The sequence below is a fragment of the Stegodyphus dumicola genome, chromosome 4 (genome assembly GCF_044657685.1).
Source record: "Stegodyphus dumicola isolate Sdum_Otavi_A_Nest chromosome 4, ASM4465768v1".
Classification (NCBI taxonomy): Eukaryota; Metazoa; Arthropoda; class Arachnida; order Araneae; family Eresidae; genus Stegodyphus; species Stegodyphus dumicola.
In genome coordinates, this window is record NC_140771.1 from 139,883,936 (window position 1) to 139,902,844 (window position 18,909).

Sequence of the window (18,909 nt, forward strand, 5' to 3'; positions counted from 1 at the left end):
GAGATCTTACACTCTAGCGTTATATCAGCAAAATATAAGGCTGAATAGAGACTTGTGCTGAAATGAAATGTGGGCATACTTTGTAGTGTTGCCACAATATAAGATTTACAGTATTATCCATAATAGACATCAGATTTAGATCCAGAAAAAAAATTAAGGACTTATGTTCAGACAAAGAACATTCTGAGATACTGTTAACTCTAGGTCAGCGATTCTCAACCGTGCAAGAGAAAAATAGGTGGTACGCAAAGTATTTTTAACTACTAAATTCAGGAATCTTGTGAAGAAAAAGAAGGATTGATAGACATTTCCTATGATTGAACTGTAATTGAAGATTTCAAACATAACACACTTGTTAACTTTAGGCTGAACCAAAAAGGGAAAAAAAAAAAAAATTAAAGACATTTCAAATAAAGCTATTAAATTTTTATTGCCTTTGTGCATAACCTATTTGTGTGAACAAGGATTTTCTTCCATGTTATATTGGAAAAATAAATACAGAACAAAATTAGAAGTAGATCTTAATTTATGATTAAAACTAAGTGAAATAAGATCAGACGAATATAAAGAAATTGATCACTCTTAAAAGCCCAAATTTCACCCTAAATTTTAGAATTATATTATTGTAACTTAAATTTTGATAGTAAAAATGGTAATCAATTTTTAATCTAATATTTTTTTATCTGTACAAATTTAATATAAACAGCCAATAGGTTGTGCAAATGGCAAAACTTTTTTTTTAATATTTCTGTTGAGAAATTAAACAATAGTCATTGCAAAATAGATGGTACGCATTAGTCAAAAGGTTGAGAACCGCTGCTCTAGATCATTAGTTCAGACACAGCTTATGCTGTCTGCCTGGTTCAAATATTGCTATTGCAGTCATCACATAAACCATTATTAACTACTCTCTAGGATCCTCTTCTAGTAGTACATATTCTAATAATAATGTTTTCTGCAGCATTGCAAATGATGTTGAACATTGACAGGTATGATCAACTTATACTGATGATGGTCAGAAAATTTTTTTTTATTAAATGGGTAGCAGTAGTCATAACAAGAGAGTATTGCCATATAGATATTTGTTTACCTGAGGCAAAGAGATATATTTGTGTCAGTGCATAATGTTGAATTAACTATATATGTGGAATTTTACATTTGTTAAAGGTAAATATTTAAAATTAAAATGTTGTATCTCTTTCAATTATATATTTAGGGAAATGATGCAATAATTTACAGTTTTTAGAAATAGTTTACTATGAAGGATATACAGCTGACTTAGTTTTTAAATTAAAAAAAAAAGTGTTAAAAATACCTCTTTCATAAATAGCAAATTACACTAAAATGGCATAACTAGTAAAGTAGTTAATTGTAAAAATTATTGCACTTAATCTATTCAAGCTTTTTTCATAATTTATTTTTTCTTGTAATAAAGCAAGAACATAAATGTGTATTTGTTTAAATACTACTTCAGTATTTAATTCATAAGTTGTAGAGAGAGGTGCCATGTTTGATAATTTTTCTCGACTAATTGAAAAATACATATATATATATATATGGATATATATATATATATATATATATATATATATATATATTAGTTTTAAATTTGTTGAAGTTTATCTTACCACTAGCAATAGTAACTGGCAAAGTTAAAATGTTCTTAATGTTGACTTTTAACTGATAGAATAGAACTAAACTATCTTTAAGACTCACCTTTAAAAGATCTAAATTTTAGCTGCTTAGTGTCAAAAAATATCATGAATTTTAAATTTAAGTAGAAAGTGATTATCCTTCTATTTTGTGTGTTTGCATAATTCATAACAGGAGATTCAAAGCATGCTAAAACTATTTGTCTAACAAAAGCTTGCTTTCACGGAGGACTTTCTAAGGGGATATATGCAAAAAAACCATACAAATACTTGTGCTTCATCGGGATTTGAGTATAGGTTAATCGCTGTTTTATGAGTGTAAGTTTTATGTATAGTTACAGCTCCGTATTGCAAGCTTTTAATTATCTGTTTGGTTTCTTGCAATAGTAAATTTGATGCATATGAGTTACATAGCATTTTTTGATTAATTTGCTTCGAGAGTTTTTATTTTTAGCTCATTGCAATGATTTATTGTTTGTTACCTTATTTAAATTTGATAAATTTATATAAATGTTAAGTAATTATTTTTGAATTGAACAAGTTTTCAATTTGATTTAGGCAAAATGGCGAGGTCGTTTGTAGAGGACTTTCTGTGCAAAACTGGCTTGTATTCACATTAAGAATGAGCAAAAACTGAAAACTTTGTGCAGCATATCATAGAAGTCTAGTTATTACAGAATGTCGCCAATGTTTGATACATTAGCTTCTAGTTTAATAAAGTGGGAATAACAATCTTTTACTTATTATATTTATTTTAATAAAGTAACGTTAATTTACTGCAATTATTATTAATAAGTAAGAATATTTTTTTGGTATTACTGATATCAGTAAATACTGGTATTTTTGCAGTTTGAATATTAGTTCCCTCAAAATAAGCCAAAATGATTTGTCTTTAATTTTACTCTACAAAATTTTGAATTTTGTTTATTTGTTTCCTTGTTTATTTGTTTAATAATAAGCAACTCCTTTTTCTATTATTATAGACTATGAAACAAATAAAATAATTTCATCTTACTTCTTTATATTCTTTACTCTCTGTATATTCCAGTTAAAAAAACACTAAGTTGCTGTTTTTTTTTAACCCATCTACCAAAAACTGTAGCTATTCCAGGAATAACTTAAATAAAACCAACTGCTTATTCTCAGAGAAATTAAATGTTGGTACAATAGGACAGAAATACAGCCTGTTTGCTCATCAAGTGTTAAACTTGTGGAAACAAAATTGGATCAAACCAAATTTCGTATGAGAAGATATTGATAGAAAGGTGCACTTAATTTTTAAACATCCTTGTTTAAGCTCCAGATGCAATTCCTACAAACTTTTGTGTGTTTGCTCTATTGACACAAATTTTAGCAGTTAATGAACTTTGGAAACCTTGTTTTGGCAAAGTGAGAGTGGTACGAGCTGCTGTTTGGATTGAATGGAGACTGGAGAAAATTGCTGATGTTTGCAATGTGTGATATTCCTTGGCAGATTTAAGTTATGAAGCTCGTTATTAGAAACATAAATCTACTTCTATATGTTAATTTCTAATAATAAATTTTAATGTTAGAAAATAGGGTATACAGTTCTGTGAAAAGACAAAACTTTTGAGAACAAATGTCATCAATTCTAATTGATCTAAATTATTTTTAATACATATTTCTGGAATACCTAATTTGGCACCCTATCTATTTGTTCATCTGAGGCAAGTGCTTTTCATGCCTTGCCCTTCTCCTGGCTCTGATTGGTTAATAGCTTTTTTTGTTAAATTTTGAGAATTAGCTTAAAATTTTAGTTACTTTTTAATTATCTGCATCCATACTAATAAGTTCACTTTAGAGAACATTTGTAAGCTTGTTGGTGACAATTTTTTTTTATCAAGCTAATGTTCAAAAGGCAACAGCCATTTTCAGAATGGTGGCACGCTTAGTATGTCATACAAGAGTAAGCAATCAATAAAATTAAAAATGCCTGAAACATATATAGTAAAACATGTATAAGTTTTTGAGAAATTCTCTCTCTCTCTCTCTCTCTCTTTTTTTTTTTTTTTTTTTTTTTTTGTGTGTGTGTGTGTGTGTGTGTGTGTGTGCTGTCCTCTACGTACAATGATCTGTTTTCACTTAAAAAAATCAGAGTATTTCCCAAATTCGACTTCATATAACTTTGATATTGTGCACCAGCCTAAGCACAACTATTTTGGTGATGCAATGCTTTGCCTTATGAATCCTTTTTTGCAAACTTCCAGTGGGAATGTGGATAATAACAAAGTACCAGATTTTCTTCTGTGACAATGTTTGTAATGAAATAAAGATTAAAATTTTCAGAAGCTTGAAAAGAATTTTCATTACAGCAGTATTGTTGAGTTACTTTGCTAGAATATGAATTTTTAGCTGTATTAGCAAACATGTCCTTATGGAAGTTAAAATGATATTTTAATACAGTTTGATTTTAAAAAAATTATTTTAAGGTTCAGTTTCATCCTACACATAACACTGGTATGGCTTCATCATCAGTAGATGGTCTAATTAATGTATTTGACCTTATGGGCTGTTCAGAGGAAGATGCATTATTGTCTACCCTTAACATTGGTTCTTCTGTAGTATGTATTTTTTTTTTTTTTTTCTGTCTCTTATTTTAACTTTTACTTCCAATAAATGAATTTGTGTATATCTTTTCTTAATGCAATTAAATCAATTAAAATGCATAATAATTGTTTTCAAGATGTGTATTTAATTTTTTTCATTAGAGATTTGGAAAATGTGTAATTATCTTTTTGAAGCAAGTAATTTTTAATTATTTATTTCAATGCCATTTAAAATTTATATTCCCACTGAAGATATGAATACTATAAAATAAGCAGATAATGAATATAGTGTATATAGTTTTAATATTGGCTTCTTTCAAACTGCATTTTAGGCATATCAAAAAATGTTTTTTTTATATTATACATAAAAGATTTTTCATAATTTGATCAACTCTGTTTTAAATTTGGGAAAAAAAAAAAAAAAAAAAGTAAAGAATTTATTTTTAGTGTATATGGCTCTTACTATTATTTCTAAAGATTTTTACATTTAATGTGCTCTTATGTGAGATATGTCCTTCTACATAAATTATTGATTGCCAAAATATTGTTGGAAAGTTTTGAAAAATTAGACATCAACATGTTAAAATCAGAATATGGTGTGGATTATTGATTATACCAATTTATAGATGAATTTTAAATATATATGTATCTAATAGAAGAGAAATACACCAATGTAAAATTTAAAATTAGGCAAAAAAAGAAGAAAAAAGTAATCTTTGTCTGAGATGGATTTTGAATAAAACTCTCTCAAAAAAAATTCCCCCCCCCTCTTGAAGAAGGAGGCCTTGTGCCCTCAAAATTGATACAATTTTATTCAAAATCTAATTGTGAAATATATCTCACATAAGAACATATACCTCACATAAGAGCACATTAAATGTAAAAATCTTTAGAAATAATAGTAAGAGCCCATATACACTGAAAACAAATTCTTTACTTATTTTTTTTTTTCAAACTTAAAACAGAGTTGATCAAATTAAGATTGATTTTTTGGCCTAATTTTAAATATTTGTATCTGTTTCAGTTATTTGAAAAATCAAAATATAGTTTTGATTTTAAAATAGTTATTTTTTTTTATTTTTTGAAAGATCAGATTTTCTTGGTGTAAAGAAAACCTTTGTTGTACAACTGGAAATGAAGAATTTCAGCTTTGGTCTGTGAACGAAGTAAGTATGTTTTTCATGAATAATATAATTCTCAATTTCTTTGTCAGTTTAAAATATTTTCAGATGAAAGTTATCTAAAGTAGCAGTAGTCTGTGTTATTAAGTAGCAAAAAATCTGTATGAATGTAAGTATGTGTGTATTGTTGCATGCATACAGTTTCATAGTGGATTGAATGCACACAGAACCGATGATAGCATGATAGAATTTATTTTCCCAAAAGAAACACTTTACAGGTTTGTAATTTTCCTCAAAAGTATTCATACTGCTCTTCTCAGTATGGCAGAGCACAATCAGCAGTTAACACTTCAAACTACTAGTAACATGAAACACAATGCAAAGCAAAGCACATCCAAAGAGCAAAACTCACATGGCGATCTCTTACAACTCTGAATTCAGCTCTGAACTAAAACTGAGAACTGATGGTCTTTTCAGGTTTTAAGTTTCCCCCCGGCTGCTGAGAAATCTCTAGTGCCTTCCATTTCTTGAAATTACTGGAAGGCCGAAATAGTTAAATCTACATATTAGGGCTGGATACAGTTGTGTTTAGGGATCAATTACATTTATTTAATTACAGTTACACAGACCCAAACCCAATGTCACTAAATGGTCACCTTCTTGCCAAATTTGGCATCAGTGATATTATTTACCTCAATGTTAATTAGACTTGCCCCTGTAATCTTATTTTTCTGGCAGATCATAGCTTTTTCAAGCATTTCATGTTACATTATACTAAAGATACTACAATTTCACTAAAATTATTTACATGTAAACAACATTTGTAACAGTGTGTATGTATATATATTTGTTCCTTGTATTCTGGAAAAATGGTGGTATGTAGAGTCACCAAATTTTGAACACGGATTGTCCTCCACTTGAACATCAGAGCTGGAATTTTTTAATTTAAAAAAGTTTTTTTTAAATATTTCCTGGAAAGTCAACAAAACTTTGATTAATAAACTTGGCAGTTTAAAAATAATGTGCACCATTTGGTAAAGCATAAAATATTTATCTTTCAAATGTAATCAACTAACACAGCAATTTAAAAGGAATGCTTTGTGCTGCTTGAAAAAACATATACAGTACAAAGTCCAAAATCTGGACTGGAAAATAACGACTTTGGCAATTTCGGATTTGGGATTTTTCCGGATATTAGATTATCAGTTTAAATCTAGTAAGATCGCATGTAGAAATTTTAAAATTTAAAATATGAAATCATGATTTATGAAATAATGAAGTATTTATGATCTAAAGGGTATCAAAATTTACAAAAAAAAAAAAAAAAAAAAAAAAAAAAAAAAAAAAAAACCCTTAATATTTATTTGTTTACCTTATTAAACATTTCTTTCAATGTAAGTTGTTTAAGTTGCTTCGTTTTTTTGTGTTAATAGTTTCTCTTAAGTTCTGAATAAATAAATTCACACATATACTTATTGAGGACGCTAGATATCTTACCGCCTGATGAAGTCTCTGTGGGTCCTAAATTTTGCTATTCGTTGCGGCCATACGAGCCTTGGCACTGGTTCTGGGTTTATGTGAATAACAAATCAGTTATTCTTAATTCAATTATTAAATGTAATCTTTGGGAGTCTATGAATATCATCATCAAAATTTGTTTTTAGCATATGGAAAAATAGTTTTGGTAAATTTTTCCTCGTCAACATTTTTTAGCGCATTTAACTTAAATCTGTAATCATTGCCAAGCTTAATGTCAACATAAAAGGTCACTTCACTTCTTTATTATTCAATTACTAAAAATTGTTTAGGCATCACTACATGAGTCATTACTCAAGTTGTCATGTTTTGATTAACATGCGGTGATGAAGGGAAAGTATAATAAATAAGGATTTGCCAGGTTGCCGTCAGATCAACGACGTATCTATGTGGAATGTTTCGATTTGAAATGTGTGCCAAGCAAATATGCAGCAATGGAGCCAAATTACTGATCATACAAATTTATGCTAAAATGATTGTTTCTTCAATAACAAGGTATTTTATGTAGTGTTGAAGTGAAATTAAGAATCGGGACTCTCCAGATGCTTTATTATGCATGGAGGGGAGAATCAAATGCACATGCATAAAGCATATAAGAAAAATGTTGTAGTTGGTTTTGAGGTCCGGATTTTAGATCATTCCGGATAATGGGCATCCGGATTTCGGACTTTGTACTGTATGTACCTTTCATGTGCCATTGTGTTGCCCTTTTACAAAGTGTAAGATATTTAACTTTCAAATTTAATATATTTGTTATTCATTAAAAGACTACTGTTTACTGAAATTTAAAAGCAATAAATATGGTTCTTTATCTGTGTTATTGTTAATTAGTATATGGGCTCATGAAATTACACTAGCTGGACTATATATTAAAATTTATTTTTTCTTTTTTATAATAATTATTTTAGGCGTCTGGTTGCATGAGAAAGTAGCGTAGAAAATAAACTTGAGGCTGAAAGTAGATAATATATTTTATCATTTTTATTCTACAATTTAACCAAAACAATTCTTACCATTTTGGATAGTCAGAAAGAAAAAGTCATAAAGCAAATAATAATCACCACTAATCCTCAAAGTAATCACCACTGTCATCCACTGCCTTTTGCCAATGAGTGGCTAGCTGTGCGATGCCATTGCAGTAAAATTCAGGAGTCTTGGATGCAAAGAAGTCCGTGAGGTCCTTTTTGAGGTTTGGCCGGTTGATGAAGGTTTTTCTCACGAATATAGTTGTCCAGGGAATTGAAAAGGTGGTAATCTGTTTGCACAAGGTCTGGGAAGTATGGTGGAGGGGATAGTGTCTCCCCGCCCAGTTGCTGGATGGTGTCCCTAGACTCCCGAGCCACATGTGGCTTCGCATTGTCATGGAGGAGGAGTATACCCTTACGAATGACCAATGCTGGCTCTTTATGCATCTGTGCTTGATGCACACATTCCAACTACTGTGAATACAATTTTGCTTCAATTGCTGTGATGGTTTGGCCCACTGGCAGGAGCTTATTGTGCACCACTTGGCGACTAGTCCACCAGATACAGAGCATAATCTTGCGTGGGTGGAGAGAAGGTTTCACAGTATGAGGCACAGGGTCCCATGGTGACAACCAAAGTCTGGAATGTCTGGATTATACTAGACCCACTTTTCATCGCTGGTGAGTACTTGATAAAATATGGATGCATCGCAGTGCTGAGTTAGCAATGACAAACAGGCAGCAACACAGTGTTGCTTGTTTGCATCGGACAGTGAGTGGGGTACACACTTACTCAGCTCTATGCAGTGCAAATAAAGTCTGATCGTTTCATCAAATACCTGGAAGTGTGCAGCAAGCTCACCACATGTTTGGCTACTGTCACTCTCTATGGCTACTCAGGGCTTCGTTGTCCTGCACTTGTGGCCGACTGCTGCGTGGTGCATCACTAAGAGATATATTCTCTGGCCTGAACTTTTGGAACTATTGCCTAGCATTTCATTTGTTATAACAGCATAATCCCCAAAGGCCTGGAAAATTTGGTGACTTGATTCTGCTGCTGACAGGTCTACTTTAAAATCATACAGCAAATAACTGCAAACGAGCGCCTTTAATGTGTCTACTTCAATCAGTCGCTGTGTGAGTTATGTTTGAAGTAGGAATCTAGGAATCATCACTTAAATTTTGGTGTCTACCACCAACGGGTATTTGCCAATCATTCAAAATGCCCCTAGGCCAATTGCGGTTGTTTTTAAATTAATGGGTGTTAATTAACACCACCGCCCGCAGGCAAAAAAGGTCACAGGGGGCATTGCCATGAGGTAGAGCTAGGAAAAAGCCTCCTTTAGTTGTAGAAAGTCCTCTCTGTTGACAGTCAGTTGTGATTGACCAGAGCCAGTCACATGGGAGGTCACCCTCCCAAGAACTGACCCCGACCGATGCTTCTTGAAACAGGAAATCTGTGAGGGAAGGAAAATGAAATTTTAGAAAATGATTACCGTATATACCCGCGTATAAGTCGATCCCCCACTTCGACATAAAAAATTTGTAGAAAATAAGAAACCCGCGTATAAGTCGACCCCCCACTTCCGAATTCGATCGAGAAACTTTGAAAAAATTTTTTTAAGTAGTACATATATTCAAAATCATCTGAGGAAAAAAAGTAAATATATGATAAAAAATACCTTGGTAAATAAACAAAATCAAAATCCTTCAACGTCCGATTCATGGTCAGATTCGCCAAACATTTCATAGAACTCTTCTGTCGTCATTGGCTCGTCATCATACATATTTTCAGTCTCGAACTCTGTATTGTTACAATCACTACTAGAGCCTTCGTCGTCATTTTCACTTTCAAATATACCATCATCTTCCGTGTCTACATAAAAACTATCTGCATTTCTCTTTTCTTGGTGTGTTGGCGAAACTTTTTTATTGCTCGATATTGATCGGTTGTTCGGGGGCCGAAAATTCTTTGGTTTAATCGAAACCTACTCTAGTTAAAGTATGAAACTCTGTGATTAGTTCATCACATAATTTAAGTCATGAAATTACTTCAAGTAAGTGACTTATTTGATAAGTCGTCCAATTTGAGTGCGGGAAGGAAACAACTGCATTATATAAAGAAATTTTTGAACTTCCGATTCTTTTAATTTTTTATGGCCCCACGTATAAGTCGACCCCACCACTTTGAAATCTTTTTTTTTGTCCAAAATATCTCGACTTATACGCGGGTATATACGGTAATTCCTTATTTATCATCAGGTGTGCGTTTGTCAGCTGATCTTTCTCTTCTGGGATTTTCATAATATACATTGCCGCTCGAAATTCAACTGCTAATTTCTGTGTCATACTTTTTGCTGCTCTGTTTCTGCCTATATGTTCGATGATATTTCATATGAAATCCTGAATTTTCGGGTCTTGTAACCAAGACATCGCTTCACTGGCTTCTTCAGGGATCTTTATAATTTTCCAAACCTTTTTAAAAGGGATTCTTGCATTTTCTCACTAAAAAGTGGTCTTATATTTCGCTTTTCTTTTTTGCTACTTCGATTAGCTGCAGGAAATCAGCTTCCTTCCTAATGAATTCTTTCGGTGCTTGCTGCATGGGTTTCTTCACTATTTTTTCAAATTTTTTTTTGTACACTTTACACCCACGGTACAGTAACTGCATACATGATTTTGTTTGAAGAAAATGCAAACTAGCTTTTCTTCTTTCTTTAGGGAACACATATTGCTCCTATGTTTCTCACCGCATTTACAACACCTTACTGCATTATTGCATAGATGCTGCGAATGTCCCCACTCTTGACATCCATAGCACTATGTTGGTCTTCTGCATGGATTGTACTTTTCTATCTTAACATTTATGCTGAACATATTGTTCAGTGAGTGAATAGTGTATCCATTCTTGTTTTTCTTCAATTCTAGAAGCCAGATATGTAGTTTTTCAAATTTATTTCTTCTACTTCGGGAAAATTGCTTAATTTTTAGAATTGGAAATTTTCTTTTTTCTAGGTCTGCGAAAATATCTTCTTATTTGATATCCTCAGGCAGCTCTTTTAATATAACTCTGAGTGCCTTTTCATGTGACATCAGGTAGGTGTGAAAACGAATTCCTCTTTTCTGTGAAAGTTTTATAATGTTTCTACGTTTGTCCACATTTTTGACGTTAACAAAAAATGCCTTGACTTCATCTGAGCTTCAAAATCTTCTTCACAGTAATTTCTTAAATCATCTTCAATTTTTAACCAGTCTACTTTACCTTGTTGAAAAACAGTAGGTGGGGGTTTCTCATCGGGATTTGCACTTTCTTCATCATTAGTGTTTTCAGTGTCCAATTTCTCTTATCTATTTTTTTCACCTCCATGGGAACATCCTTTTCTTTTGGTTTCGCAGATTTCCTCGGTGAGATCCAGGGACCTTCTTTTCTTTGCTGAGTTCGTGAACATTATCTCGTTGGTTTCTTGTTTCTGCCTGGGTTGGTTCGACAATCTTCTTATCTGTCGACCCTTTCATCTTCTCTTCCACTTTTATTTTTCTTAATATTACCTTTTTTTGTTCATCAGTAATTTCAGCCTCAACTATTTTGTTCTTCTTTTGCTGTGTCACATCAGTTTTGGATGAAGTCTCCATTTTCTTCTTTTTATTTTTCTTTCTCGTTGATTTCAGATAATCCTGTTTCCTAATCGGGAGTTCAGTGATTTTGATGACATTAACAAATGGTCTGATTCCATCTCAACTTGTGATGACTCCCCAGGTGTCCTAAAAAAAGACATTTTTCTGTACCCAAGGGTACCTTCAGAATTAAGAAAAAGTTTTATGTACTAATCACTAGGTCAAAGAAAGTCTGTGTAAAGAAGGAAAGGCTCCGTAGACATAATGTAAACCAGTTTGTCTTCTACGCCGCTAGAAATAAAAGGGAAATAAAAGAATTTCCCCCTTTGTGATGTACCTGGGCGTGATTTTCCATCTCCGCCACGTGTACAGGAAATTGAGGAACGCTGGTTAAGATGAATCGTTCTTTGACTTTTCGCGTTAATTTAAACTCAAATTTTCATGCTTTTTTGCTTTACTAGTAGAAGTTGTATTATCCATATCTCAGTTTGATGTCTGATTTTATATCTGTCAATATGTAGGGAGAAAAATGCAGTCACACAGCTTTAAACTCTTGATAAACGTGACCGTCGAACTTCGACATCAGCTTCGAGCTTTGCCGCTTTTTGGTGACAGATATTTCACGCATGCACAGTTGTGTCTTTTTTCGTTCGGAGGGAGCCACTCCTGCTGCTGCGAAGCTTTTCTTCTTAACAATACATATTCTTTGACTAGGTACTTAGCTGTCCGCCTACTGGACTGGGGCAGAGTCAGAATGAGTGAGTATTGAACGAGTGTTTGAAGTACTTTCTTGGATCTTGGATCATATCTTTACTGCTGGCTTTAGCTACCAGGAGCTCGTACCAGTATATTATCATTTTATCATAGGCCATAAAGTTAAAAATTTAAGACGTGTATTTAAAAATACACCGTGTCCGAAGGCGAGATCAATAAATGATAGAACTCATAAAATAAGTTTTGCTAAATTGTATAGCATGGGTGATTATATACGTAAGTGGTGGCGAGAAGCGAAATAAAAGTCTAAGCTTCTGGGTGAGTCAAGAAGAGCAGAAAAACGTGATCAGTGTCCGGCATTTAGATTGTTCGAGGAGTCAGAGTTCGAAAAATGAAGTTTTTTGTAGTTTTTGGAAATAAATAAAGTTTGAACATAGTAAAAGCAACATCTATTTAAGAGTCCTATGTCTTTTGAAACACTTGAAAATCTAAACTTGCGATATAATCATTAAATGAATAGGAAATTGTAAAAGGCGAAAATGAGGTCATGTAGCTCACTAGGGTTAATGAGTGAGAGTAAGCACTTGGTGTTACCACGAACTTTGATTTTAAAACACACGATACGAAATAGTAAAAATAAAAAGTAAAAGTAAAAATCTTGGTTAAATAAGTAGTAAAACGAAGAATTCATCGATGAAAAAAAAAGTCCTAACTTTGCAAAGTTCATCTTTCTTGAATAGTAACTGCAGAGGAACAGTAATTTTTTTTTTTTTTTTTTTTTAACATTATATACACTACCAACACTTAGAATTGTGGTGGATCGTTCGAGGTCTTTTCACTACGTGCTCAATAGTAGGGTCATAGTCTGTAAGCGATTTAATAGCTTCATAGGGAGAATTTCTCATATCTTCAAAGAAGTTGTGTGCAGAAATTAGGATTTGGTCGTGAATTGGGTTGATATCCAGGTCTTTGTGAATTTGAGAATTTTGCACGAACCAGGGTGCGTTCACTATGCTACGTAAGATTTTGTTTTGAAGAAAATTTAATTTTTGTCTGTCTATTTTTCGGGCAGTAGCCCAGGCTGGAACTGCATAGAGGATTATTGGGCGAATAAGTGAGACATAGATATTTTTCTTAGTACGGAGGTTTAACTTAGAGTTTCTTCCAATTAATGAGTAGAGAGCAATGAAAGCAGCATTAGCCTTATTTGTAACATATTGAATATGATCTTTGAAATTTACGGTTTTGTCAATATAGACACCTAAGTATTTATAGGAGTTGGCAATAGGAATATCTTGGTTATTGAGTCGGATATTTATATTCACTGGGATATTTTTTCTGTATCTGCGTAAGAGAACTATGCAGCATTTATCAGTATTTAGTTTGATTTTCCAGTCTTGACAAAATTTGTTAATAATGTTGACTTGGAGCTGAAGTTTCTCTAAAGCATTATTTGGACTTCGTGAACTGGCGAGGATGACTGTGTCATCGGCATATTTGAGTATATTAAAATGAAGAGGTAGAGGCATATCATTTATGAATATTGTAAAAAGCTTCGGTCCTAAAGTTTGAAGTACCACTGATGCAACACACTTTTATACTCTTGATCAATGTCAGGACTCCCATCCTAACCACTTCATCGCCAGGTTTGGCAACTATTTTTATGTTGGGGTTCACTCTTCCAATGTCATATCAGAAGCGACAAGACCTGTTTGGGTACCCTTGTATTATTAGAGTACTTTGCTTTCTTAAAATTACTGTAATATTTCCTTTCATTGGTGTTTTAGTATAGTGTTAATATCTTATCCATGTGTAACGAATCTGTTGTGCTTTTTAGCTTGTGATTGAAGAGAAGAAATGCTAAAGAATGCTACTGTACAGTTTTGTAGAATTATAGGAAGAAGTTAATTAAATTAAACATTAGAACATACTGTGAACATCAAGAATTTGAATGTTTTAAAAATGCCATTACGGACTATGAATAGAAGAATGCAAATTACTAAAACTGTTAACAAATGAAGCTATCCTGAAATTGTAAACTAGTATTTCTATTCTACCAACTATTAGATTCGTAATTACTACATACAGTTTCCTAATTTAGAAAAATTTACTGTTTAAGGATTGGCGGTGTCAATGTAGAGTAAATCAAGTGAACAAGCTTAAGTGAAGCTGGGCTATTCCATAATCTGACAAAGAAACCTTTACAGTTTAGTAACTAAACTGTTATTTCAACTTGTCAGAATAAAATGTATTCTGATTGGCAATTTTCAGCACAAACAACTAAAACCTCCTTTAATTTCAATTTCAGAAGAACTCTGTAAAATAATAATACATTTACATGTTAATGTTTTTTTGAAGTATGGAAAGTATCATTATTTTTTATCAAGCAGTATAAAAAACTGTATTTTTATTTCACATGTTTAAATATCATGTTTCTTTATGTTAATATCACAGAACTTGTAAATTTTTATTGTAAGATTTTACAGCTGAACAACTTTCCCCACCAGTTAATACTATATGTTATGACTTTAAAATGCCTTGTAAAATTATAATCTTAAAATTTGAGATAAATGATTGATTATTATGCTTGTCCATTAGGAATTCTATTTTTTAAAAATACTATTACTAATAAAGTATATATATATATATATATATATAATTTATTTCTTAAACAATATTGATTAATTGATTATATTATCTCCTAAGTTTAATTAAAGTAGAATTATTTTAAAAGAGTGAATCCATACTGGTAAGTTATATTTTGAAAGATGTTTTGAAGTAACTTGAAAGTAAAATGTTAATAATGTTTTAGCAGGGACTGGAATTAAATCATCATGAAGAACAAAATTTCAATTGTAAAAGAAAAAATTAAATTAAAAACTTGTAATCATTGTTATTGATCGGAAATTAGTTGACTTTTCAAGGGGAACAAACCAACTCCCGTTCAATGAACAATAATTAATAAAAATACGTAAATACGAAGGTGTTTCGTCTTTACTCGAGTTATAAGGTAAAGCCAAACCCGCAATTCTAGTCAAGCCAAATATTTCTGCGAATAGAAGTGATTACAAACCGATGCTGATACTCAAAGAACTTATTCTTATGAAGCATTTTAGCCAATTCAATTTGGAGTAAAAAGCAATTTCTGTAGAGAAATCCGAAAAAACTCGAGTAACCGTCCCCGGCACCCTCATGTTTATGCATTTGAGTTCCATATTATTTGTAAAAATTAAACATTGGAAATTGTCATTATGAAATAGAATTCAAAGTAAAGTTGAAATAAACATAGAAGATTACAAAATAAGAAAAATAATGCAAACTTTGTAAAAACAAATCAAAAATAATATAAAAATAAAGGACCTTAAGCAACTTGCTCACTAACCACCATGAAATAGATGAAACAGTAGAATGACATTATAAGACGCCAGTTTACAGCAATTACGTAGATTCTCATCACCAGCACATAATTACTGGCAACCTGAATATCATACAAAACCATCAACTAAAAACACTAATGAGTTTTATGGTACAAAATTTAGACCAGTCAGAAACATAACTAAAAATTACTGTTATAAGACTTTCGAAAACAACTTCAACGAATTTATAGTTAAAGCAAGCTATCAACTGAATTTACCCATAGATACCTTCTTAAAATGGAAAGCTAAAATTCTTCAACGCATATCCACTGAAATCAGTCACCTCAAGTTTAAAAGCACTGAATTGGTCGCAACTTACATCAGATATTAAAAAATTAAAACAGCTTTTTACTGTTACAAAAATAGATAAAGCAACTAATAACTTTAGCATTATATGAAAACAATTCTACACAATTATTCATAAAGAACTTCTCAACGCAACTACTTATGAATTAGCCAACCTTACAGAAACATCTATAATAAACAGGATTAAAACTTTTCATAAGAAACTCAATATTACTTTCAATACAAGCTAGAACAGATTTACTAATCTTTATGCAATTCCCAAATTCCATAAAATACCATTAAAATTCAGATTTATAGCTAATGGAACTAATAATTACAAGAAAAATGTAGACTATTATTTTTCAATTCAACTTAATAAAATCTGTAAATTTATTTTCAATGATTGTAACACTAATCATAACTATTGCTGGATCATCCATAATAACACTTTCAAAGTCATAGCAGTTAATGTTTTGGATGTTAATTGTTTAATACCATTCAAACAATTAACATCCAAAACATTAACTGCTATGACTTTGAAAACTTATATACCTCACTTCCTCTAGAAGAAATCTATACCAGTCTACTTGATCTGCCTAAACTCTTCCCTGATATGCTCAAAATTATGACTCTTGACAAATGGAAAACCTACCTAAAATGCACACTTTTTCATAACTACATCAAGTTTCAAAATCAACTTTTTAAACAAGTCAGAGGATTGCCAATGGGCTTACATTCCAGCTCCTCGATCTGTAATATCTTTTTATTTATCAAAGAATTTAACTTCCCAAAAAATCTACAACCACAAGAGTTAAATTACTACAAACACACCTACAGATATATTGATGACCTTATTACAATTAATAATTTTGGTAAAATTTAACACTCCAAGATTTATCCAAATTGTCTTACACTTAATAAAACTAATAATTCACAAAATAGCATAGACTTTCTAGATCTTCAAATCATTGACTACAAAAAAATTTTACTTTTTGACAAAACAAGAAACTTCAATTTCAATACTAACAAATTAATAAATTGGAACTCCAACATATCCAAAAAAGTAATTAACAATACAATAATTAATCAAATACAACGAATTAAAATTATATGCACAGATACAATAGATTTACAACAGGAAATTTTGCTCCTTATTAAAATTCTCATTAACCATTGCCTTAAAAGAGCAGGCGTTAAATACTCACTCTAAATCATTTAACTGATAGGGATATGATAATTTGTTCCTAAACCTGAGAAGGTGGTATAAGTTGGATGACTATCAGTTGAAGGATTTGTATATAGTGTAATTACTCAGTTGTATATATTGTAAAAAGCTAATTGTCTTCTGACTTATACTGTTACTATGCTGTTACTAAAAAATGGGCCTATTTCATGACTTTAGTCTGTCTAATAGCTCTTGGACAGTGAAAATTCCTTTTTTCCTTTCTTAAATTCTTAATCATTGCGACACGACAATTAGCCAGAAATTAATTAATTTCCATTCACTAGTAATTTAAAAAAAAATCTTAACAGACAGTTTCACTCAAATAGGAACTCCACATAATACATCCCTCAAAAATTCCGACTCCCACCCACTACCATAAATTACTTCACCCAAGTCTTACTGACTGATATTATTCAAAGCCCCCACTGCCGCTAAGAATTTTCGGACACCTTACACTTATGAGTCAGACACGAAGAGAACACTTTCTCAACTCCCCACTAGAAAGAATGTAAGTTACTTAATACCTTTTCTGGCCTTTATATCTTCATGTACATTCACTGTTCTTATTATATTTTTTATATTATTTTTGATTTGTTTTTACAAAGTTTGCATTATTTATCTTATTTTGTAATCTTCTATGTTTATTTCAACTTTACTTTGAATTCTATTTCATTATGACAATTTCCAATGTTTAATTTTTACAAATAATATAGAACTCAAATGCATAAACATGAGGGTGTCGGAGACGGTTACTCGAGTTTTTTCGGATTTCTCTACAGAAATTGCTTTTTACTCCAAATTGAATTGGCTAAAATGCTTCATAAGAAAAAGTTCTCTGAGTATCAGCATTGGTTCGTAATCCCTTCTATTCACGGAAATATTTGGCTTGACTAGAATTGCGTGTTTGGCTTTACCTTATAACTCGAATAAAGACGAAACACCTTCGTATTTACGTATTTTATTAATTATTGTTCATTGAACGGGCGTTGGTTTGTTCTCCTTGAAAAGTCAACTAATTTCCGATCAATAACAATGATTACATGTTTTTAATTTAATTTTTCCTTTTACAATTGAAATTTTGTTCTTCATGATTATTTAATTCCAGTCCCCATTAAAACATTATTAACATTTTACTTTCAAGTTACTTCAAAACATCTTTCAAAATATAACTTACCAGTATGGATTCACTCTTTTAAAATAATTCTACTTTAATTAAACTTAGGAGTAGGAGATAATATAATCCATTAATCAATATTGTTTAGGAAATAAATTATTATTAACTAACTTTGCAGCAATTGCGCAAGTAGTAGTAACTTGTTTTCGCACTAAATGAATTTAAGGTCATACAACATTATATATATATATATATATATATATGTATATATACACATTGACTAACTCTTATTGAAGAAAATGAAAATACATTAATAATTTCGTAAAAGTATGAAGAAATGTTGTTTACCTCTAAATTTCATATTTCTATAAAATGGTTTATGGTTTATTCATTAGCAATGACACTGTAAGTTTCTTTGAGCAATCTTACTCATTTTCACACTTTAACTCATTGTACTGTCACTGTATACTTCACTTATTTGGCAATGGATATCCGTAGCTGTCATATTTCTTACTGTTCAGGACCAGCTGACCTGTTGTATTTCATATTCAATGACTTGCTTGATTTTCTTAAATATTTTAACCTCACCTTAGGAAATTTACTGACTGATGCCATGAATGCAAATGGCACTGGATTGTGTGCAAAGAATATCAGAAGGCTGTGTGCACTCTGTGTGTTCTTACACATACGTGAAATTTC

General features: G+C 31.4%; 1 protein-coding gene across 4 annotated transcripts in view; it reads left to right on the top strand.

The window, feature by feature from the left end:
• The window catches only part of LOC118190395 (WD repeat-containing protein 89), a 139,739-nt gene that overhangs the window by 106,615 nt on the left and 14,215 nt on the right, over positions 1-18,909 (top strand). For 3 of the 4 annotated variants that reach the window (XM_085815552.1, XM_035361090.2, XM_035361091.2), the window contains exons 8-9: positions 4,103-4,234; positions 5,308-5,385. In XM_085815552.1, the coding sequence (XP_085671678.1) occupies positions 4,103-4,234; positions 5,308-5,385 (210 nt within the window). The remainder of the gene's footprint in view (positions 1-4,102; positions 4,235-5,307; positions 5,386-18,909) is intronic. The other variant, XM_085815553.1, reaches the window with a different exon arrangement.